Source organism: Larimichthys crocea, chromosome XII (assembly GCF_000972845.2).
Source record: "Larimichthys crocea isolate SSNF chromosome XII, L_crocea_2.0, whole genome shotgun sequence".
NCBI classification, from domain to species: domain Eukaryota; kingdom Metazoa; phylum Chordata; class Actinopteri; family Sciaenidae; genus Larimichthys; species Larimichthys crocea.
This window is the reverse complement of record NC_040022.1, coordinates 15,011,801-15,035,765: the sequence shown is the minus strand read 5'-3', so window position 1 is coordinate 15,035,765 and position 23,965 is coordinate 15,011,801. Positions and strand designations below refer to the sequence as shown.

Below are 23,965 nucleotides of genomic sequence, written 5' to 3'. Positions count from 1 at the left end.
ACTTTGACGCAGTGAGGGGAAGCAGGTGCAATTCAAGCTGTCGGGTTTGAAATATAGAGAGAGGAAATAGCACACTGTCTTGTCCCCATATGACACCATTGTGTGTCTGTGTGTGTGTGTGTGTGTGTGTGTGTGTGTGTGTCTGTGTCTGTGTGTGTGTGTGTGTGTGCGCGCACCATTCAAGCTTGAATCCTTATCTTGGAGATAAAATGAAAACGAATGGAAACACCCTTTCACTCTAGCTTTTGGCTATTTTTCTGTCTAAATGTAGTCAGCACATACATTGCTGCATATGTTAAATAAACTCTCTTTACATTCCAAACTTTTTACAAACACTTCACGGGGCAGATAAATCATTAGACAAAGTCGCGTGGAGAGAAAAATGCGGGAAAGGTTGGCTTCCGTACAGCTGAGAAAACTTTCTGCCTTTGTAAAGTTTTAGAGAGAGTTTGTTTGTTAAAAGGAGGGAAACATCGACAAGTGCACAATTCTAAAATCTTGTGAAACAAATCAACCAAATGTTTACGCTATCAACAGACATTAATTCTACCGATAGTGATTTTCTAGCCAGTGAGCTTACCTGTGTGTCTGTCTATCGCTGACGTGCCACTGAGACAGACGAAGTCACTTCAACACAGGTCACGCTGACGCAATGCATTGTGGGATGAACTAACATCTTCATTTCTCTCCTCCTCTACTTCTCTCATCTCTCTCACTCTCATAATAGCACCTTCTGCTTGGCAACGGCCATACCACAAATGTGGTCAGGTTTACAGCGAACCATCACTGCGCAACATCAAGTCTCCATGACAACCACTGCTTATCTCATTTGCATCTTCGGCTTGCATTATCTACCGATGCCAAATATGGTCACCTCGTTATTGTCCCCGCCTCTCTCTGCAGCCCCTTTTTTCTAACTTCCTCTTTCTCTCCATTTTCACAACGGCGTACGCGCTCTTTGTTAATGTATATGCACACACACAGACATATGCGCTCGCTTGCGCCTTGTGAGTGTGTGAAAAGAGGAAGTGGCCCTGACATTAGACCAGTTTGAGAGCTTGAGAGATAAGCGGTGAAACTGCTGTTTGAATCAGGAAGTGGGATGTTGTAAAGGCTGATGTTGCGGGAGCTAAAAAATAAAGGCGACTTGCAGTATGTTATCAAAATCCTCCCATTGCAGGTACATCACAGGATTTCACTTACCCCCTTGGTTCTCCTCCTGTGAGATTGGTGTGGGCATTTGGCCTCCTCCTCTTCCTCCCCCAAGGACTGTGTCTATCAAACTATCGCTGGAATGTTGAACCAGACCCCTGGAGCCCACACACACAGCAACACTCAGCAGCACTCAGCACCTGTCTTCGACTGCCAGCACAGAGAAAGAGACACAGTCAATCACACTGGACAGCACAGCAAAGGGGAAAGAGGAGAGTGGGAGGCAGACAAGCATTTTATCAGCAGAAAAAAAAACCCATAGTGAGCAGGCTACGTGTCATGTGCAACACGTAACATGATGGCTATAGCACTTTATTTGTTAAACATAACATATTGTTATTCAAATGTGTGACCGCAGATGTCAAAAATTCTGCATGTTGTTTCATGTTGCAAGCATAATGTTGTTATTGCACAACATACTTTAGCGATACGTTTTTCTCTCAGGAAGAAGTGATCTTTCAAGATTATGTCTGGCATGTAAGTGACATTTTATGCACAAAACGAGAATAAAACCGTTTAAATCTGAAGTTGATTATCTACACACATAAGCCTATATAGCTGTAACGAACTGACACCTAGCTGAAGATGGATTTAAGTGGAACAATCTGTTCATGGTTCTTAGCTTAGCAGACATCTTCCTGTCTTCTACTATTAAGCCATTTCTTTTTGTACTATAAAACAGTGCTACCTGACCTAGAGGTCTGGACCCCCCATTGAGTCACAAGGAGGAATCTGAGGAGTCACAAGATGATAAAAAAGGACACTCCTGTTACACAAAACTCCGCTGTGGTTTTTATTGCTACTTTAGTTGGTTGGCTAATAACGTGTCCACACTGAGGACATATCCTGTAATGTGGAGTCACAAGAAATCTGCTGCACAATCTACTCCCACCTTTTTAGCTTGTAACTCCTTAAAATGTAGTATTAGACATTTTAAGGGGTTACAAGCTAAAACAGTTATATGTTGTTTATTTGTAATTATTATTTTATCTCTAAAGTTGAATTGGTAACGATTTATTGATGGTATAAAATGATGAACATCGCAGACATGGAATTCATGTTTATTTTCCAGGTTACTCTTAATATTATCAAGAGACACAACGTCCCATTGCAAGCTTTCTCGACATACTGTCTCTCCATCTTACTCTTTCACTTACCCAGGTAGCGTCTGGAGGAGCTCTGAGGAAGCATCAGAGGCCCTGAGCACCAGACGGCCTCCGCTCCTGTGGGCTGCAGGATTGCTGGTACTCGGAGGATTGGAAGTCAATGAAACCAGGCCTAATTTAGCCTCCACTGCTCCATGCACTGCCAGGAATCAGAGTGAGACTCCTTCCCTTTTTAGGGCTCTCTGGACACTGCAGTCTGCAAGTGGCACTACTGCATTCCTAACTACACTAAGGAGCTAAGAGAGAGAGAGAGAGAGAGAGAGAGAGAGGTGACAGTCATAATTTGTTATATGGAGGTGCCATTTTAATTACTATGTAGGTCTAAAAGTCATATCCTTGTGCAGTGAGAACAATGGGAAAATAACAGAGCTCTTATTTATTGCAATGACTCACACTGTGAGCACATTAAACTGCCAGGTTGGACACTTTTACAATCATCTTATCTTCACACTATGTTCAGTAGATACATGGATATGCTCATCCTGCAAATGACTAAAACATATTGCCTACTGTCATAACCATAAACTGCCATAAGCTCACACCAGTAATTAGGTGTGAAACAGGACTAATCAGAGGGTCTATACTTTCACTGTTTACTTAGCCAGGCACTGACACTGTGTCATGTAATCTTTAAAAACGCTGCAATGAAACTAGATACTGCCGGCCTAGGAGTGCATTTTTTTTCACCATCATGATGTGGCTGATTTTCATGTGACAGTGAAAGTGAGACTAGAAAGATATGCAGCGTTTTATTTTTGTGTTTAGGTTTAAAAAGTCGATTCATTACCTTCCAACTTGTTTGGTAAAAAAAATTAACTTGTAACTAAATAAATTAGATTTATCTTGTAAACTGATTAAATTACCCTGACATGCGTTTGTAAAAAAATACTAAAAATACACAGATGAAATCAGCGACGTAATATTGAATAGCTTGATGTGTGTTTTTTTAAAGACTTTAAAAAAAAAAAAAAAACTGGGCAAGGCCTCATGAAAATAATAGACACGTCACTATTTATTAACCGTGGCAGCCCGTGTGTTTAAAATAAATGGATTAGATGAGGATTACTCACTGAGCCTCTACTCCCTCCCCATCCTTGTGTTTTCTACTTGTGACATGACTACACATGTATTATTGAAGACAGTGAGCACATAAGTCATGGTATGGCACACACAATAGGATTATCTTTGGTTGGAGAGATGAAGTCTCATCTTTACCTCCCACCTCCTTTGGGGAACACAGATATGTCTGCCGTTTTACTGCAAGTGTGTGGAATGACGATTCAAACTGACATAATCCCATTAGTTTATTCAAGGTCCCTGTCTGACCACCCTGCATACCGACGAGAGAAAGGCTTCTTGGGTAAAATCCATTAGGAACTGTTTATATAAAGAGAATTATTCATGCCTCTTGTGTCAAGGACGGCTATCAATTCAATTAATCTCTGCTATCAATTTCTAAAGAAATGTTAGTGTTTTAGTGAGTCTTTGGCTTCAAGCCAACCCCTTCACCGACTAAGATTAAGAATGTCGTCGAGAGTTGCTTATCCTGCCTCTTCCATATCTGACTCCAGACTTCTCACCTCCATATATAGTGCAGTTCACTGGAAATCTTCGCAGCTCCTTGGAAAAGCCTTCTACCATCTAACATCATTTATGTGAATGATGAGCTAAGCGTCTGTCATCGCCACAGCATGCAATTAGATAAGCAACTTCATAACTAGAGGCTATTAAGTGATAAGTGACATCAATAAAACATTAAATTACAGTCTTGTGATGATATTTAAGTTGTACCTGTCGTGCCAGTACATTCAGTTAACAACCGGTCCTCCAGTGTCACAGGAGTGAATTCATAATAAACAACAAATGGGGAACCCGAGCGGGTTGTTCTTAACTATGTTTAGCTCTGTATCAACTTCTGTGCTCAATATTTTAATTCAAATCTAGGTTCCATTATGCCTTATGCTGCTTCATTGTTTCCTTAAATGCAGAAGAGCTATGATATAGTCAAATATCAAACACACAGTATTGATCACATGAGTCAATTTATACTGCTATGTATACAGAAAACGTGATAAATTACAGCTACTCTACACTGCAGGTCATTTAATTAATCTGTAACTTAAAATAAACAACATTTTTGCTATATCGAGATTACAGGATAGGATAGGTTCAAACATTTTCAAATCTGTCTTGAAAACAATAGTCAGGTGCCTATACGAACATTGAAACGGCTTTGTCTTGCTGTAATCGTTCCCTCCACTCAAACTGGATTTAAAGATCCCTTCCTAAAGTGCTTCCAATGTAAGCGACGTGCTGAGTCACAGTCCTCATTGTGCACAAAACTGTGAACCCATCTTTGAACACAAACATACAACAGTATCACTAATGAATTATTACATCGCCCGCAGTGTAACTATGCTTCGTTGTCTTGGGGGTAAGTACGGAAAAATGGGTTAACTCGCCAGACATCCTATAAGTCTATATCATAAACATTGTCTATACAGTGCAAGACCCTCCACTTAGTAACATAGCAACCAGTGAACTCAACATGGCACCTACTGTAATTCTAAAACTAGCTAAGCTGAGTGCCAGACATAATTATATCTCTCCTCAGCCAATCACATAAGCCTGAGCCATAAATAACAGACTGCTCCCCTACAGAGCACCAGTCTGTGCCGAAAAGTCAACAAACACTTTCTCCAGTAGCGGCTCTTGCTCACTACTTGCTCAGAGGAGAACAAACAGAAGGGGGGGAAGAGAGACAGAAACCTATAGGTTTACAGACAGACTGAGAGATGTGAGAGAGATAGAGAGCGGAGAGAGGGAAAAGAAAAACAAAAGTAGCCTGTGATTACCGCGTCATAATGAAGGCTGCTGGATGGGACTGTGGCTATGAGCTATGTCATTAAAGACAGTGCTGAATAGCTGGAAAAGCTACAGGTCTCCATTTGAAACACTGACATACTGGAAGACAAGGACGCATAGCATGGGATTCGAAAAAAAGTCCTTTCAAACAGCTTCTTCAAAGTTATTACAACATTTCACAAATATTACACTAATAGTCTTGACAGCAGAAGCTCTCTTGTAAGCAGCGATGGCTCCACTTTCAAGCCTTATTACCCCGTGTGTGTTTTTGCCAGACAGCTACCGCAGCGCTCTGTGAAACAGCTTAGTCTCCGGGGCTTTATATTTAGATTTTACGACCAATATTGAATTCTGACCCAAGATATTTTCACCAGGGTGATTTAAGGTGTCACCTCGATAGGGCAACAAGTTATGGCTGCAATTACGATCAGATCACATCACATCACATGACTGGAAGAGGACATCGGTGCATTTGTTCCCTCTGGGTGATGAGAGATGGTATTGGGAATGTGTCTACACATAAGACATAATCAACATGTTATAAAGTAACCGAGCACTTGTTTTATTTGAGTGATCTGAGAATTGATCTAACCTCTTAATGTCATATCAACGTTGTCATTGTGGTGACAAGTCACAATGACCACGTACTTTGTGAAATATCGGTGTCGCTTTTATCTCAGCCGCAATACATTTCGAAACACACCCAGTTATGTTATCTTAGAAACAGACATGACATTGCATCATGCCTTTTCTCCTTATCTCCTTATCTTTTATCTCCTGAGATATGTAAACATGACTGATAGAAGCACCATAAGACATCCTTGGCATGTATCACATAATAAAAGCAGGAGTGACCTAATTTCTCTTGCACTCCTATGTCATTTGTTTTATTTAGCGCCTCTCTTATGGGGAGGTGGCACTTTCTCGACTTCGGTGTGACATATTCAGTTAGTCATAATCCTATCCCTGTTTGTGGCATATAAAGTTCACGTAGATGCACACGTTGACTGGTATTAGGTCATAATTCGCCAAGTGTTTGGGGGCAGTATGTTGTAATTGTGGAGTTTACTCCCTAACAGCAGCTGCAGTCTTTTCCACTTTGACAGGGGTAACATTTTTGGGGAAGCAAAAGCAGTGTATACTAGTCATTTCTTTTTAGATTTTATGTAATAAAAAGAGACAGATTAGCCTTTAAATCCTTAGCCTAGGTTTGCTTAAATATTCCTATCCATTAGGATGTTATTATTACATGGCTATGATGTTATTCACAGGATCTTCTGACTACAATTGCAGTTGGTAAAATAAATAATTCAGTGGTAAAATTATCATAATGTCTCCAATAGGTTGTGCCCTAATACCTTAAAAAGAAGAATAGACAAACGTCTTCATTCTCTTTATGCAAGCCTGAAGGACAAAAGTATTCCTGTAGAGGTGAAGAGACTGCGTTTGATGCTACAGACACCACAGAATGACCCCTCTTCTCAGCTCCCAGGACGTTTTCTTCAAGCCTCCCATTGGGATTCTGGTAGCCTACATTCCTTACTTCAAGGTCGGCAGCAGTGGCAAATTAAATTACTTGTCCTGTTTTGTGGTGTTGGCGCCGGGTCAAAAGCAAGCTTGGCTAAAATGATGAGTGCGGGATTCTGAAGGGAGCTGCATTTGTCCTGAGCCTCTGGTGTCATGTTTGCAAAGCAAGTAGCAGCGATGAAAAGAGCTGAAATTAAAAGCAGTGTATTAAATTCTGCTTCTGTAATCACTTGCAAAAAGAAAAATCAATCACCTCTGCTTTCAAATGCACCACTTTATACTGTTGTCCTTTGGGTTTACCCTGCTGCTGGAGGATGTCATGTGCTTGCACATGGAGTGAAGCTCTAGCACATTAGGCCTAATTTTGTTAAACTCACACCACAACACATGCCACCTGCTGGGGATCTTAGGTATAATATGTGGTAAACAAACTTTAAATGTCTTAGTTATTAATAATCTTACTGAGGTTGAAACGGATGACTTTGTGCGTGCCTGTCATTTAATTTAACATCACTTCACACAGACATCTTTCAATCAGCGGCGTCTTTTCACAATCACAATGCAATTCTGTCACATGGCCTGTCAGCATCTCGTGCTAGCTGTCTCTACACCAGCATGCTGAGTTTTATCTCTCGGTTACTGAGGGGGTTGTTATCAGCAGGCAAACAGTGTGGTATGGGTGGAACCTGCATGCAATTTGGTGTCAAAACACCACACAAGCAAACAAGAACTTGATATTATGATACGCTCGACTGCTCAAATGTGTGTTACGGAAGTCTGTTTACTGTCACCAACCAAATTATAGGACACACCAATGAGGAGCTCACACACATCACCTACGGTGGTAGGTCAACACAGAGCTCACCCTTCACAAGAACACTAACATGGCTTCTGATCACACACGTCAGGGTTGTAGCTGTGGTAACACTTCCTGTGTTAAAGCCACAGTACTTATTTTTCAATATCAGAGAGGATGTACCATGTAAAAAAAAAGCAATGCACAGCTTTTTCTCATCTGATATGAATGCAAATAGAAATGTTCTAGAATCTACCACAGATACATGAATTATGAGGACAAACGTCATAACGGGTGTTCAAGCTTCACCTATTCTCAAGAAGCATCTAATGGAAGGGACAAATATGAAGACTGAGTACACAAGTACGACAGGCAGGGGTAGCGTCATGCATAATGTGGGTCAATTAAGGTACTGCATGCAGCAGAGCAGCAAAGTACAGTCTCCTGGTTGATAGCAGGGTTAAAAACATTATCCTTAAAAACATTCTGTGTTCTCAAAAGTCATCCATCTCTAAATAACATCAGCTCTGTGTCTCGCTTGATCGTGTTTCAACACTCTCCGAATCTGACAGACAGACTCTCACTTCTCCTGGCTGTCTGATCAACTGATCTGCATTATGCACAGGCTAACCATGGCTCTGCAGCATTATTAAAGTTCTGGGGAATAGAAAATCATCCCCTCCTAGAAGTGAAGACTTTATCAGCTCAGTGCTCTGCAGAGAAAGGCATACCAGATTCACACTCTTAAAACAATGGAGCCCTCTGGCCTAAATCAAGAAACTTCTTGTGTTTTCTGTAAGTCATTAAACTTTATGGATGCAGTATTTGTACTTTCTGTAGTTTCTATATTTCATCTTTAAGATATATCTGTGTTCTTTGTGACTGACGTTTGGTGTGTGGCACTTGGACAATGACTATGGCAACTCCTACCCTTCGATCTACTATCCAACAGCTTTGAAATCCTGTTCAACCAATTATCCAATGACAATTGCACACCTGTTCTAGGCTGCCTATACCATCCATCTGCCCAAAAGTCTCTGACATCCATGCAATATTACAATCTTTTGCATCTGTCCGTAAAGATGATGTGACCTCCAAGCTTTACTTCCTTTATCTGCACACACCCACAGTGGATTGACTATTCTCGTTCTAGCAGTGTTTAGGTTTCTGATGTCTGCTAGTCTCTAGCAGTGTCTCTAACACACATTTATAAGGCAATATAAAGCAGGTTAGTAATATGGAAGGCGATTAACATCACTGTTGGTCAGAGGTTCTACAGACATGACTGTTTCAACCAGAAGAGGTCAGTGAAATAATCATTTTCTACATGGTGTTAGGTTACTCTTTAGGCATGATGCTGGGACACTAGAGTGCAGCAGAGCAGCATCACACTCACTGCCTCATGTTATCTTTAGATACTGCACATGTGACGTGCTTACTGTAAAGCCTCTTGCACTGAATATAAGTAAATAATATAATAATAATAATAATAATAATAATAATAAGTACACACACATAAACAAGCAAAGCGGCTAATCCTGTTAATTATTATGCCAATTTTCATTGTGTTTATGAGTTTAAAAGTGTCTGTGTGTGTGCAGTTTTAAGATTTGTATGAATACAGTCAGGTTGTCTGCATGAGCCCTAAAGATGAGGATATCAGTGTAGAAACTGAGAGGTTTTGATTTACTCATTAAACACATTTGGGGCAGAAATAAGAAGCTGAAGGTTTAAATGCAAAACAAAAATATGTTTGACAGATGTAAATAACTTCCATTTACCACGTCCATTTTTTCTTTGCGTTATAGCCACACTGAGAAGTAGTCTGAGTTTAAAGGAGAAGCAGTTCCCCCTATCACCATGACTGAGACAAAGACTACGCCTCTCCCAAGTACCTATTGTTGCTTTACGTTGACAGAGTAGATGAATATTTAACAGGAGGAGGGAAAGTGGTAGGCATCAGATCACTAAGAAGAAAATAACACTCTCCTCATCATGTGACCAGACTATCAATGGTCTGGTGACAGACTAGATTGCTGCACCTGATTGGCTGCTCATTTCTTTGTTGGCCCAATGCAGAGCTTTGAAATCAACTTTGAATGAGAAGGGGACACGGGCATTGCATTGGTACAGGTCAGATGGGGTCGTGCGGTAGGTTGCATAGAAGGTAGAAATGTGCGTGCGTGTTAGCACCATGGACAGCGAACGGAGGATTATCCAGGTGATCAGGGCGATGCGGTCTGAAATCAGAAAGCTGGAGCTGGAGAACATGGGGCTGAGGAGGAGAGCTGGACCCAATCTCCGAAAGAATGCAACAGTTCCCATTATAACAGCAGAATGCAGAGGTAGACTATATACCATTATAACACTATGTATTGATGGAAAATCCAGTTGAAGCAGAGGGGAAATGATTTAATTAGCCCAGAAATGTTGGCTTAACTGTACTTTAAGGTTCTTGTTTTGATATTTTAAATATTGCTATTATTCCTAATGACTTTTTTGAAATTATTGCCCTCAAATTAGATTAAATTAGATTCAACTTTATTGTCATTACACATGTATAAATACAAGGCAACAACAGTTTAGCATCTAATCAGAAGTGCAATAGATACAGATGCAGTATTTACACTTTAATTGTAGTTTTTATATGCAGATGCAGTAGTGCAAGTAAGTTGTGAATAAATGTTAAATGTGCTTTCTGCACAGTAGTTTGGTGGACTCACCTTGTCTGTTGTTGTTATTTGTCTCACTCAGAGAGCGTCGTCATGACAGTCAGGAGATATTCCATCTTCCAGCCGTTGGTCAACCACCGAAAGTGGCAGTTGGACGACGTTAAAAAATAAATAAAAACAAAAAATAACATGAAATCAAATGATGCACTTATACAGAGTGGACGTGTAACTGTCGATGGCCTAGCTTTGGGAGCAAAACTACATCACTGTCACCAAATAAAGTCATTTTTTCTCTCTCTCTGCTCTCTGCGTGCTCTTGTCAATTCCTTAAACGATAAACTTTCTGAAACACTGTTTTCCCCGTCGAGATATTAATGTAAAAAATAAGTAAAATAAAGTAATGTAAACACTCTGATGTGAGCGAGCAGTTTATCATCAACCTGTGGCACGCACCTGTCAGCGTGGAGTGACTCTGTTCTCGCGAGATCTCGGCGTTGCGCAGTGGAGTACAGCCGTCCGCCATCACTGCATACAAGCTAGCATTAGCCTACAAAAAAAAAAAAAAAAAAAAAAAAAAAAACAACACTGAGGAGAAGAGAGCGAGTGACAACAACACAACAGACATTAACAGACCGACCTGATTCCCAGAGGGGAGCTCACTGAGTTTCTCCCCCCACCCTCCTCTCTCTCTCTCTCTCTGCCGCTTTCCTGGCGTAGAAAGCAAAACTAGCAAACTGCCTTTCATGTAGTCTTCAAGTCAACTTTAAGAAACGAAAGTCGTTCTAACTAATCATGTCCAACCTCAAAGGCGGCACCAAGAAGGACACCAAGATGAGGATACGAGCCTTTCCCGTAAGTCTTTACCCGGGCTCCGTGAGCTCTCAGGCGCTCACTGTGAGACTCGAGTACCGGGGATGACAGGTCTTTACGGGAGCTAGCCAGCTAGCTAGCGAAAAAAACATGTCGTAAAAAAACAAACAATAACTGCCCGAGTTTTGTTATCAGTTGAATTTTTATTTAACGTTGGTTAGCTTCTTGGTTATCGTCAATTTGACGTGAGCTAATGTTAGCAAACTTCCTCACTGACATACATAGCAAACAGTGGCTAACAGTAGCAGCAGTAGTAGTAGCAGGCCCGGGGATGTTAGCTGACTTGACGCCAGCTAAAGTTGCAAGTCAGTCAGCAAGTGATCATCGTGCCATGGTAACGGCAGCCAGGTTTTGGAGCTGTTGGTGTTTCATTGCACCACGCTTTGTTTTTTTTTGTTTTTGTTTTGACGCAGGCTGATATTAGTGGCAATTATCTGAGCACATTATCATGTAGTTAGCTGGAAAAGCTAACGAAACTTCAGCCTGACATGAGACTACAGTAAACACGCCTCAGGGTAACTGGAGTAACGTTACTTCATGTTGTTGACAACCGACCTACTGCTAGTACTACCACACAATGATTCCAGCTACATCCGCTGAGTAACATATTCACCCTAACTCGGTTTATCTTCAGTGTGAGCACAGTTGTCATTTTGTGTCAGATGTGCAGTCGATGATTTAGTTACAAACATCCTGTCGTTCCTCATTGAACGTTACTGTGACACACGGATCTGTGTTTATCCGGCAGAATGAGTCAGTGTTTCAGGTTTTTCTCAAATGTAGACCTCGCATGCAAGCCAACTACTACCAGGCGGTCTTAGTCGACATACTAAGAAACTCAGATTAAGGGATTAATATCGAATAACCCTATCACAGCTCTTGTATTTGTAATAGCAATTGAGACATGTTCATCTTGTGATCTAAAAAAAACTTACAATGCGGCCTCTTTTCTAAGTGGGGAAACCAATTCTGGATTTGTATGTAAAGTAACAAGGATTCAAAAAGTGTACAGCCCGTGTTAGTGAATGATTGAAAGCTGGAGCACTATATTTTAGAATGATCCTGACAAATAAACTGTATTTAATGTGGATGATTCACATCCAGTCCACTTAATAAAGTAAGCATTGCCATTAACGGTCCCTGCCGTTATAACCTTTTAATGGTAAAGACACGTACACACTTTTAGACCGTTGACAGAATTTCCTTAACGTCTGCAACAGCACTTAAACACAGTCAGGTAACAGCACATCTAAATGGGCTGAGGTTACACCTCTATATGTACCTGAGTTAATTATTGAAGGTTCTGGGGTGCAGTACCCTTATAACGCAGTGACACAGTTTCAGTCTGTAATACTTATTTTGCGTCTTCCCCTCTGATCGAGTACTTTATTTGGTAAATGCCCTGAACATGACTCCAACTAGGGCTTTGAAATTTGACAAATATCTCAATATATCATGATGAAAATAACAATATCTTAACATATCTTTTGCCCCCAAATTAAAATTAGAGATACCAGAATGTTGGCTGTGGTCAGGGAGAAATGTTAACACCCGAGGACTTGGGTTTACTGACTTCAGTTATATTTTTTTAATCTGTCATTATGGACACTCAGATAAAGACCATCGTTTGTTGTCAGGATTTGTAGTTACCTATTTGCTAGATTCTAAAAGCTTCGCTTAGTCGAGACCTTCTTTTAGCTTTCGTTACTAAAACTGTGTGGAAACAATTAGAAGTAGGAGTTTAAAAAATACTGCATTGCAGAATCAATCCAAAGTGTTCAGGGTCTGTGACTTTCGGAAGTCACGTGCTTGTAAACAACGTTGTACCATATAACATTGCTTGGGGCATCTATTTTCAAACAAAATGGGCGGACAGCATTGTTTCAGGTAAGGCACGTCCTTTAAGCAGCTACTAGAAATCTTTAGATGATCGGTGGGCATTGAGATCGCTCGACATAAATTGTAATGCACATTGTTTTGCACTCTGAATATCGATCGGCAGAATATTATCACACAGCCAAAATGACTGTGAAGTCTCTTTCTTGGCTGATGCTTGAGGCTGTTCACACATTTTACTCGACTTTTCCTCAACAGCAACCAAACCAAAATTATGTTGTCTTGGATTTCTATCACACCCTTAACAATACCAACAATAATGTAGTTCTATCTAACTTTCTCCCTGCTACTACCTTGATTAGTTGTTTGTGACTCCATATGACTTCTGCTACATGATTGACTTCAATCATATTGATGATAGATCTCTCTGTTGCTGTTGATATGACTACACACTCTTTTTTTAAATATTGAATAGCTCTTGTGCTGTATTATAATGCTAGATCAGATTGCTATTATATGCTTGCAAAATAATCTGACAGCAGACCGAACAAGCCAGGGATCACTGGTTGGCATCACATCACATTGTATCACAGAGAAAGTAACAGGAATGTGGCTTGTTTACACTGCGGCTACACTTTAGTACCCGAGCTCGAACGTGAAAGTCATTCATCAAACATGTGCCATCTTCCCTGTCCACACGGCAAGATAGAAATTGTTTCCTTATTGTGGAAGTGAGTGTATGGATCTTTTTCATTAGTGTTGCTGATGGATTAAAATAGTATTGCACAGAACAAACCTTGACGTTACGGTTGTCATTTACGTACACCGCGCAGAAATAATAAAGAATAGCTATTTTTCAAGTAAACACTTTCTCATATTTCTGTCCCACCAAGATGACAATGGATGAGAAGTATGTGAACAACATCTGGGACCTTCTAAAGAATGCCATCCAGGAGATCCAGAGGAAGAACAACAGCGGGTTAAGCTTTGAGGAGCTGTACAGGAACGCCTACACCATGGTGCTCCACAAGCACGGGGAGAAGCTCTACACAGGCCTGAGGGAAGTCGTCACCGAGCATCTCATCAACAAAGTAAAGAACATGCAGCTCTTTTATTGAAATCATTAACAGAACAATGAGTCAACGCTTCACTTCAAATGATTTCACTGTTGTCCTGACATTAATCACAGATAACTTCAAATGTGTCTGTTTGTCCCTCTACAGGTACGGGAAGACGTCTTAAACTCTCTAAATAATAACTTTCTGCAAACGCTGAATCAGGCCTGGAATGACCATCAAACTGCGATGGTTATGATCAGAGACATCCTCATGTACATGGTAGGTATGGTGTTGCTGTTGATTTGTCTTATCATACTCATTTTGTATAATTAAATCGTTCTAAAGTTGTGGGTGAATTACTATACAGAGATCTTTCCCAATGCAGCATTGGGTGTTATTTTATTTTTTCTGTTTGTTGGTCCTGTGTTTCTTTCCTTGGCTCTGTTGCCACTGCAAGGTGAATATGGTGCTTGTTCCCTGTCATGAATAATTCTTTCCTTTTGAAGAAATAGCCTTTTGTTTCCTACTCTTGCCAACCTTCACCGACATCCCATTCTGGACGTTGATTGTGAGGTATTCTTTTGTTTGTGGGTCAAACAGAGCTGCTCTGCTGCTGTTTTTATTTGTGTTGTAGGAAAACTGGCAGGACTAGTTGACTTACTTTAGCCAGCAGCAAGTTCAAAGTGTTTGTGTGGTTGTGAGTGAGTGAGCCCTTGAGATAGGCACAAGTGTAGGCTAAACAATGACACAGTCAGTACAGAGACTACACGGCTCCCCGGGGGTTCTTTTGTTCCCCGTCTCCTTTTTCCTGTCCTGGCCTTACGCCGGGCAGTTGGGTTTCTGTGGTGTAACTACGGCAGACTCACCGTATCTGTGCAATGAGAGCAGTCTGCTGTCAATGTTACCTGCCTGCAGACATTTAGAGGAGAGCCAGGTGGATGCAGCAAGTGTGACTTGGCTTTTCTCATCAGCCGTATTTACCTCGTTGAAAGCCACTGCCTCTCTTTAGGCCCCTGGGGCATCATTTATTTGCCTGGGAGAGGTAGAGCTGTACATTTTCAAGCACTAGGCCAGTGGTTCTCACTGAGTGATACTAAATTGAATGGATATGACTTGTGTAGGGAAAATGATTTTTAATGCAGTCCTGCTGACCTTTAATTAACTGAAATTCAACTTATTTTCTTTGAGGGGTTCTGAATGCCAGAAAACGTTTGAGCAACACTGCACTAGTTATTCATTTTAGTGTTTGGATAATGCAAGTATTTATTTTTTCTTGGATTTTAGCCCATGTGAACTGCTGCTTTTGTTTGTTTGTTTTATTTTTTTAATAGTAACCTCATCTTATAAATGAAAACATGTTTACTCTAATTAAAATAGGAGAGGCATCGCAAAGCTAAACCCCTTAAACTTGCAAAACAGACATGGCATTGGAAAAGTGTTTTGTACAGCACAAGTCACATTATGACCCCACGTGATATCCTGGAAGTTTGTTGTCTAGAAGGAACCGCCTCCTGTGATTTGGCACTGGCCAATATTTGTAATGTCAAATGTTGTTACTAAGTGGCATAGTAAATATTTTATCACCTACGTACCCCTTGAATATTTATGCTTTCTGGAATGGGCTTATGTCTGGGAATAATTCAGACACCTACCAGTCGTTTATATTGACGCTCTAATGGCCTTATAAAAGCTGTGCAACCTGTCATTGTATAGTCTGTAATGAAAGGTTTGCTGGCCCTATAAAAAGTACTTTGCACCACATTGAATCACAGTGGATGGAGTTGGTAATCATACAAAATGCTTTAAATACGTACTTGAATGCATGAGATGCCCAAAGGGAAGTGGGATTTATCCAGTAATTTACCTGTGCTTTTACAGTGTATTCAATCTCTTAAGATGTTTACATGTTTATGAATGTAGTTAAGACATACATAAACTGTCGGGTGTCTGTTTCACCCTGCTCTCTCTGCTCTTCCAGGACCGCGTCTACGTTCAACAAAACAACGTGGAGAACGTGTACAACCTCGGCCTCATCATATTCAGGGACCAGGTGGTGCGCTACGGCTGCATTCGAGACCACCTACGACAGACGTTACTGGACATGATCGCTCGCGAGAGGAAGGGAGAGGTTGTCGACAGGTATGCCAATACTTCACTGCTCGATCTAAAGGATTCACTGTGATATCCCATGTTTTGGTTGAATGGGAAAATTGGGTTACATGCAGTAGTTTTCTTAGATATATGTTTGAATCTTCTGTTATTTATTTCAGCTTTATCTGCAATCATGCATTTATTCATCGTTCATTGCAGGGGGGCGATCAGAAACGCCTGCCAGATGCTGATGATTCTTGGCCTGGACGGCAGGTCTGTATACGAGGAGGACTTTGAGGGCCCTTTCTTAGATATGTCAGCAGAATTCTTCCAGGTAAGTCTGTGGTCGGGTTCTTTTGTGTCTCCACGATTTAGTAACCACTGAAAATCTTGGTAATAAAACAACACACAATAATCTGCCCTTTCAGATGGAGAGCCAAAAGTTCCTAGCAGAAAACAGTGCCAGTGTCTACATTAAGAAGGTCGAGGCCAGAATCAATGAAGAGATTGAGCGAGTTATGCACTGCCTGGACAAGTCTACGGAGGAGCCCATTGTCAAGGTGGTAGAAAGGGAGCTCATTTCTAAACACATGAAGACTATTGTGGAGATGGAGAACTCCGGCCTCGTCCATATGCTCAAGAACGGCAAGACAGAAGGTAAACGCTTTGCCTGTTGATTTTTCAATTCAATCTAATGATGATTTTGAAATATAATAACATAATTAATACTTTGCAATCAAGTGACTTCTTAGTCAGCCTTCTCTTAACCGTTTCTGTTTGTTTCTCTTTCTTGTACCTTTCATGTCTCTCTCTCTCAGACTTGGCATGCATGTACAAGCTGTTCAGCCGTGTGCCAAATGGCCTGAAAACGATGTGCGAGTGCATGAGCTCTTACTTGAGGGAGCAAGGCAAAGCTCTGGTGTCAGAGGAGGGAGAGGGCAAGAACCCTGTCGACTATATCCAGGTATGCTTTATGTCTCAGGACTTGGACACTCCGAGAAGTGCGTCATTATAGATGATATCACCTCTTTGGATTTTCCTCCTCAACAGGGCCTGCTAGACCTGAAGACACGATTTGATCGTTTCCTCCTCGAGTCCTTCAACAATGACAGACTCTTCAAACAAACCATAGCAGGAGACTTTGAGTATTTCCTCAACCTCAACTCCCGCTCACCAGAGTACCTATCACTCTTTATTGATGACAAGCTCAAGAAGGGTGTCAAAGGGGTACGTTTGTTCTTTGAATTTTCTGACAGCGCATTGCAAATTTCTCTGCATTTTTTATGCTGTCTGTCATGTATATCGCCTCATTCTTTTTCTCCCTTGTCTTTTTTTCTTCCTCAGTTAACAGAACAGGAAGTGGAGTCGATTCTTGACAAGGCCATGGTGTTGTTCAGATTTATGCAGGAGAAAGACGTGTTTGAAAGGTACTACAAGCAGCATCTGGGCCGCAGGCTGCTCAGCAACAAGAGTGTCTCAGACGACTCCGAGAAAAACATGATCTCTAAGCTCAAGGTAAAACAATGAGAAAACTGTGTATACAGATGTATGTGCATATATGTAACTGCTCCTCATCATTTCTTCGTCACTGCTTGCCCTGCCTTCACCCTGTCTCGATCCCCGTCTGCAGTTTCAACACTTCTCTGTGTTTCTCCCTCACAGACAGAATGTGGCTGTCAGTTTACCTCAAAACTGGAAGGGATGTTCAGAGACATGAGCATTTCCAACACTACCATGGATGAGTTCAGGCAACACATACAAACCACGTCGGTAAGACAGTCAGATGAAAAAAAACAACTAATTATTTTAAATGAGGCACACATTTGACATAAAGAGAACTTGTAAGTACAATTCATGATCCATATGTTTATGGAGGAGCTTTGGGTTGAAAGTGTCAATGCATCTCTTTAAGGCATCTCTAAGTGGTGTGGACCTCATAGTAAGAGTCCTTACTACTGGATACTGGCCCACACAGTCAGCAACACCCAAATGCACCATCCCCCCTGCTCCCAGACACGCCTTTGAAGTCTTTAGAAGGTAAATACACTCATATGTTTCATACAAAGTGAGGCTTGATGTCTTTTCGTGTGGTCTCTGAAGAACTTGGTCCTGGCTTTTATTTTCTAGGTTTTACCTCGCTAAGCACAGTGGTAGACAGCTCACACTGCAGCACCACATGGGCGGGGCAGACCTAAATGCAACTTTCTACGGAACTATTAAAAAGGTAGACAAAAGCAAAATGCCATTTTAAAGTGCCGATCCCTTGCTGTGTTATTGTAAGCCACATCATCGAAGGTACAGTGGTGTTTAGGATTGAAATTGGAAAGCAACTTGTTTTCTTCAAGGCGGTATCATTTCTAAATTTACCTTCCATTCTACTTCCTCTGCAGGAGGATGGTTCAGAAGTGGGTGTAGGAGGCGCTCAGGTGACTGGCTCAAACACCCGGAAGCACATACTGCAGGTCTCCACCTTCCAGATGACTATCCTCATGCTCTTCAACAACAGAGAAAAGTGCACTTTTGAGGTCAGGACACACTGAAGCTTCAGCTCACTCTCCCATTACATTTGGTTTTCTTTTGCTTACTCTATGATTCTTAACCCGATCACCCATTGTGTCCCCATCTATAGGAGATCCAGCAGGAGACCGATATTCCTGAGAGGGAGTTAGTGCGAGCGCTGCAGTCTTTGGCTTGCGGGAAGCCGACACAGAGAGTCCTCACAAAGGAGCCAAAGTCCAAGGAGATTGAGAGCGGCCATGTGTTTACAGTCAATGATCAGTTTACTTCCAAACTGCACAGAGTCAAAATACAGACAGGTGAGCAAAGTTTTTACATCTCACCTCACTTCTGGGCCAACGTCTGTCCACTACTCTCTGGTAAAAACAATATATTTTTAGTTTCATTTCATGGGACTCTCCCTGTCCGCTAATATAAAACTAATAATATTATAATAATAACTTTGAAAATGTCACCTCACCTCATCACTGTGTGATTCTTTCCTAGTTGCTGCTAAACAAGGAGAGTCAGACCCTGAAAGGAAAGAGACGCGGCAGAAGGTGGATGACGACAGGAAGCATGAGATTGAGGCAGCCATTGTCCGAATCATGAAGTCAAGAAAGAAAATGCAGCACAACGTCCTGGTGGCAGAGGTAAGCAACCCACATGATAATCTCTTTAAGAATGGACAGCCATTTTAGTCCAGCATATTTTTTTTTTGTCTTCACCACTTCTTTATCCTCATACTTGTTTTATTGTGGCTCCATGTTCTGCAGAAAAATTAAATTTTAAAAGGATATTTTTAATCGTACATTTTCTGACTTTGTGTCTTCAGGTGACTCAGCAGCTCCGGGCACGTTTTCTTCCCAGCCCTGTGGTAATTAAAAAGCGTATAGAAGGACTAATAGAAAGAGAATACTTGGCGAGGACGCCAGAAGATCGTAAAGTGTACACCTACGTTGCGTAGAAGATGAACTGTGGATGAGAGGAGGTAGAGACTGGACGGGGAGGATGGGATTTGTTTGTTTTCTTTGGACTGTTGTTACGCATGGACTGGAAGTTTCTTTTAAAGACATGCTGGGAACCTGATTCATCGTCCTTTACAAAAACACAGTAAACACACGTAAAAAGGGGAATAAAATGTTGGCGCAGAAAAATAAACCCATCAAAAGTTGTAGATGATTTTTAAATCGGGCCCACTCTTCCTATTCCCTGTGAGTTTTAACATGGATGGATCCAGCTTCAAGCTTTTCACTGTTTTACCCTTGTAGAGATCAAACTTGCAAAGAATCCCTTGGGAAAAATGTGAATGCACCACATTATTTTTTTGTTTCAATACTGTATAAAAATAATAAAATTATTAAAAACAGCAAATGTGGATTGTTACAAAACAAAAATAAAAACAATGAGTGTTCATGCTCCGTAGTTGTTCACAGAAATGCTTTCTACATTTGACTCGCACACTGATTTTCACATGGCAGTCACTATGACACCTGTTCTGTCCAAGAGTCCAAAAGATTTACTGACCTTTGTTTCCCAAAGGACTTCTTTAGTACACAAAGAAATGAACAATAACCCGAGCTTGATGAGGCAATTTAAAGCACCAGTATTTACTGCAAAAATCAAAATCACATCTAGCAGGTAACCCAGTTTTATTGTTACATGCATTCAGTAACTGCCAATGAGATATTTATTCCAACTTAATAAAAGTAATCGATTTGTCTTTAAATCAAAGAAATAGAATAAAGGCAGACAGTCAAGTTAACAAGTCAAGCGATGCTGAGTTATGCACCATCCTGAAAATGTGTCATACTTTTGAATTAATGGGTGTAAAATTAAGAGACAAGACTAAACGTGCCAATTGTTTCAGAAATGTATCTTATTGCAACTAATGCTCTAATATGTCAGTGACATATGGTTTAACATTTATATCATAACTCAGACAAATTGAGGTCTGGAAGAGCTCGTGTGTCCATTGAGCTCTGTATCAGGTTGTGACTGAATGACTCTGGCCATTGTCTCCAGCTGAGTCATGAAACTCTGAATCTCTTCTGCAGAACTGTGAGTCCAGGCCAGAGGCAGGTGGGCAGGAACAGGTCTACGATCTGGAGCACAAACAAGTCTGTCAGAACTAGTGATGCTAGATGATGGTGATGACTTCACCACCAATAAATTCACCCTAAGATGGTGAATGAAAAGAGAGTATGTACAGTATGTGTAGTGGAAGGCTTCAAGCTGCTAACCTTGAAAGAACTGCCCACTGCGTGTTCTGGGAGCAGCTCTAGACAAAGCCAACCAGACGACAGTGTCGGCTCCTTGCTCCACACCGCGCAGCCTCTCCCCCATCATCCGATGGAACTGAGGCATTGAGGTAGAAACAGCTGAAAACGGGGGGAAAAACACTCAGGGTTAGTTGCATGTGTGAATATTGAGTTCATTTTACTATCAAAGAGGGACCTAAAGTTTAGTTTTCTACTCAAGCAAATGAAACCGAAGCAAAGGTTTCAAGGGAATGATCTGGAGATTTCAAAAGAGGGTCCTTGAGGAATTTTTTCACAAAGTTAAGTAAAAATATAATAGAAATAAAAAATATTACTTCAAATTGTTTTGCTTCTTAACTCGTTCTACATTTCCCTTTCAATATAACAACTAAATGATTGCAAAATATAAACATTGGGCAACATTTTTAAAAAGTATATATACCTCATATCCTCTGTTTTTTAGCTATAAACCCTATAGTAAACCCTATTGTGTGTTATAGACTTATAGACTGAATGTTTTTGGATTTTCTAAACAACCAAATACAATATTTACTTAGATATTATAAAATAACAAAATTTTACAATTTATGAAAAATCCTGTAGAGAACCTTTTTTTATGGATTTTCAAAGTTTCTGTCTTAACATTTGCTATAGCACCACCATCAGGAGAGTTGTCACCGTACAGTACTGGACAGACAGGCTGCTGTGAAAGGTCAGTGTGTGTGAGATATTCTGTTCTTTTCTTTTTTTTGAGAATATAAAGTAACACAGAAAAAATTCCAGCAGCATGTTTCATAGTTTTCAGGATCTTTGAATTAGCTGCCTAATACCTGGTGTATCTACCCAGCCTGGATGCATCACAGAAAAGTGAATGACTGGGTTGGCTTTGGCCCACTGTTGTGTCAGCACCACCTGCTGTCTCTGAGGAGAAACGACACACTGTTATCTCTACAGTATTCACTACTGCTGCAAATTTATTTGGTGTTACTATGTACATTTTCTTCTGTTTAACCACATTGCACAGACAAAGCAATGTTAAAAGTTAAAGTCATGCATTCAAAATCTTAAAAGTACAAAAGTTATGCAGAATGGCCTGTTTAAGGATGATAAATATTATACTACTCCATTATAATTAGGGATGTATTCATGTGTAAATATTTATTTGCAGCTCGTAATAGCAGGATTAATTTTAATTACTTTAAAAGGACATTATTATATAATCATTTATTAGTTGAATTCTATGTTGTATTAATAATCTAAAGCTATCAAAGGTAGTGGAGTAAAAAGAACAACATTTGCCTTCATAGTGTAATGGAGTAGAAGTATATAGTTGCATAAAATAGAAATACTTTATAACTTATGTACAGTACATGAGTACATTTATTTACTGGTGGCCTATAACATGTATACTACCTTGTTCTGGGCGTAGACCATGACACCATCAAAGTAGCCCTTCACTGACTGCAAGTCATCTGCTCTGAGTTTCTGGACCAGCATGCCCCCCGAGGACACAGTGATCTAACAGTCAGGGAGAAAAGAGGCACAGTGTGCTCAGACAACAGCCATTACAGCGTGGACAGAAGTGGCATTATGCTGTCCACATGATGCAAATGAGCAATTTTGTGTGTATTTCGTGTATGTGTGTGTGTGTGTGATCATACCACCCTAGGGTCCCTGCTCTTCTGCAGAAGTGGTATGAGACTTTGAGTGAGGATGTACACCCCTAAAGAGATGGAGAAAGGTCACAAATTTAAATCTGTTATCCGTGCAGCAGCATAACACTGTTAAGACTCTCAGAATGAGGTCTTACCCATCACGTTAGTGGCAAAGTTCTTCTCCAGGCCCTCAGCATTCAGCTCTCTCTTGCGCACCATACACCCTGCATTGTTTATCTGTCAGAAGAAAATATTACAAAGAAGTCAGATCTGCCTTGTGGTTAAGATTAAAGGAGACAAGCGATACCTACCAACACATTCAAGGATGGATACTGCTTCTTGAAGGCCTCTGCAAACTCCCAGACTTTGTGTGTCTCTGACATGTCCACAACATGGACGTGTACCTCCTAGAATAACCACACACACAAAAAAAGTCACTTTCTCTCTCATAAATCATTTGTTACTTTATTTTCCCAACACTCACTGTATTCCCAGACTCATTGACTATGTCCGTCCTGGCTTCTTCTGCTTTATCTTTATTCCTACACACCATGTGGACTGTCCCACCTGGAAACAAAAGATCCAAGACTTGATTTTTTATCACTAATAAGGTGCACCACTTAGGACATGTCAACTTCTCTAACATTTACCTTTCTTGGCTATAGCCATGGCCGTCGCTCTGCCAATTCCACTGTTGGCTCCGGTGATCATAAAAGACCTTCCTACAACGGACACGTTCAGGTCCTGGGGCTCAAAGTCTTTTGATGCTGCCTCATATCCCTTCCTAAAGTTAAAAAAAAAAAAAAACATGAATCAGCAGGTGCCCCAAGGTTAAGGGATAGCTATTGAAATATTTTTTTAGAGATGCTATATATAACCACATTTTATCTTTGGTAAAGTCAAGTGATCTGAGTGTCATCCTCAAGACACATCAGCTGTCAATGGAACTATTGTAATTGTACATAAAGGCCAGTTTGTGTGGTGATGGGTGCCATAGAGAGATCAGACCTCTTATATCCATCTGTTTTTTCTCTTTAGGCTAAAATATTTTACAGATAATAAATCATATAATTAGACAGATGTAACTATTTAGACTCTATATACAGTGACTTAAATGCACAAAGCATCCCCTGACAGCAGTTTCTTTACGCCTTAAGCTCCAAAGTAAGGACTCGATAGTGTTGACTGACCTTGTATATTGGTGGATTCCATTCAAAAACCAGACAGCATTTCTGTACAGAGACATGTCATCGAAAGTGAGTGATCCCCAAAAGAAAGTGCACCAGTTTTGCCAGTCCCTTTGTCACCCGCTATGACCAGTCTCACATGAAGCAGGCAGAGAGGAAGGGAGCACTTGCCGCTCTCTGCTGACGCTGCATGGGAACAACACCCACCCTGACAAGTCAGACAGTGATATAAGTTAGTTTGATCCACTCATTCATTAAAATGCTTCGTGGGGA

General features: G+C 40.7%; 3 protein-coding genes across 23 annotated transcripts in view; 1 reads left to right on the top strand and 2 right to left on the bottom strand.

Moving 5' to 3' along the window:
- The window catches only part of mbnl1 (muscleblind-like splicing regulator 1), a 49,882-nt gene extending 39,075 nt beyond the window's left edge, over window positions 1–10,807 (bottom strand). For 19 of the 21 annotated variants that reach the window (XM_027285089.1, XM_027285092.1, XM_027285090.1 and 16 more), the window contains exons 1-3: window positions 10,290–10,428; window positions 2,370–2,614; window positions 1,204–1,362 (exon numbers count right to left, since the gene is read on the bottom strand). The gene's annotated coding sequence lies outside the window, so the exon portion shown is untranslated. Of the gene's footprint in view, window positions 1–580; window positions 742–1,203; window positions 1,363–2,369; window positions 2,615–10,289; window positions 10,429–10,691 lie in introns of those variants that run through there. The other 2 variants (XM_010731150.3, XM_010731151.3) reach the window with 2 other exon arrangements.
- A 144-nt stretch (window positions 10,808–10,951) lies between these two features.
- Window positions 10,952–19,921, top strand: LOC104919207 (cullin-3). The gene is made up of 16 exons (XM_010731163.3): window positions 10,952–11,090; window positions 13,838–14,035; window positions 14,168–14,281; window positions 15,981–16,141; window positions 16,313–16,427; window positions 16,522–16,750; window positions 16,912–17,057; window positions 17,144–17,320; window positions 17,438–17,608; window positions 17,756–17,863; window positions 18,006–18,130; window positions 18,221–18,317; window positions 18,484–18,618; window positions 18,723–18,909; window positions 19,097–19,242; window positions 19,425–19,921. Exons 1-16 carry the CDS (start codon window positions 11,031–11,033, stop codon window positions 19,554–19,556), a joined length of 2,301 nt encoding a protein of 766 aa, XP_010729465.1. The 5' UTR covers window positions 10,952–11,030; the 3' UTR covers window positions 19,557–19,921.
- Window positions 19,922–20,024: 103 nt separating this feature from the next.
- dhrs12lb (dehydrogenase/reductase (SDR family) member 12-like b) lies at window positions 20,025–23,899 on the bottom strand. Its single transcript, XM_019262166.2, has 10 exons — window positions 23,696–23,899; window positions 23,156–23,289; window positions 22,990–23,072; window positions 22,817–22,912; window positions 22,661–22,742; window positions 22,512–22,573; window positions 22,264–22,368; window positions 21,681–21,771; window positions 20,833–20,970; window positions 20,025–20,694 (listed from the first exon to the last, which is right to left on the bottom strand). Exons 1-10 carry the CDS (start codon window positions 23,749–23,751, stop codon window positions 20,528–20,530), a joined length of 1,014 nt encoding a protein of 337 aa, XP_019117711.1. The 5' UTR covers window positions 23,752–23,899; the 3' UTR covers window positions 20,025–20,527.
- Between the last annotated feature and the right edge of the window lie 66 nt (window positions 23,900–23,965).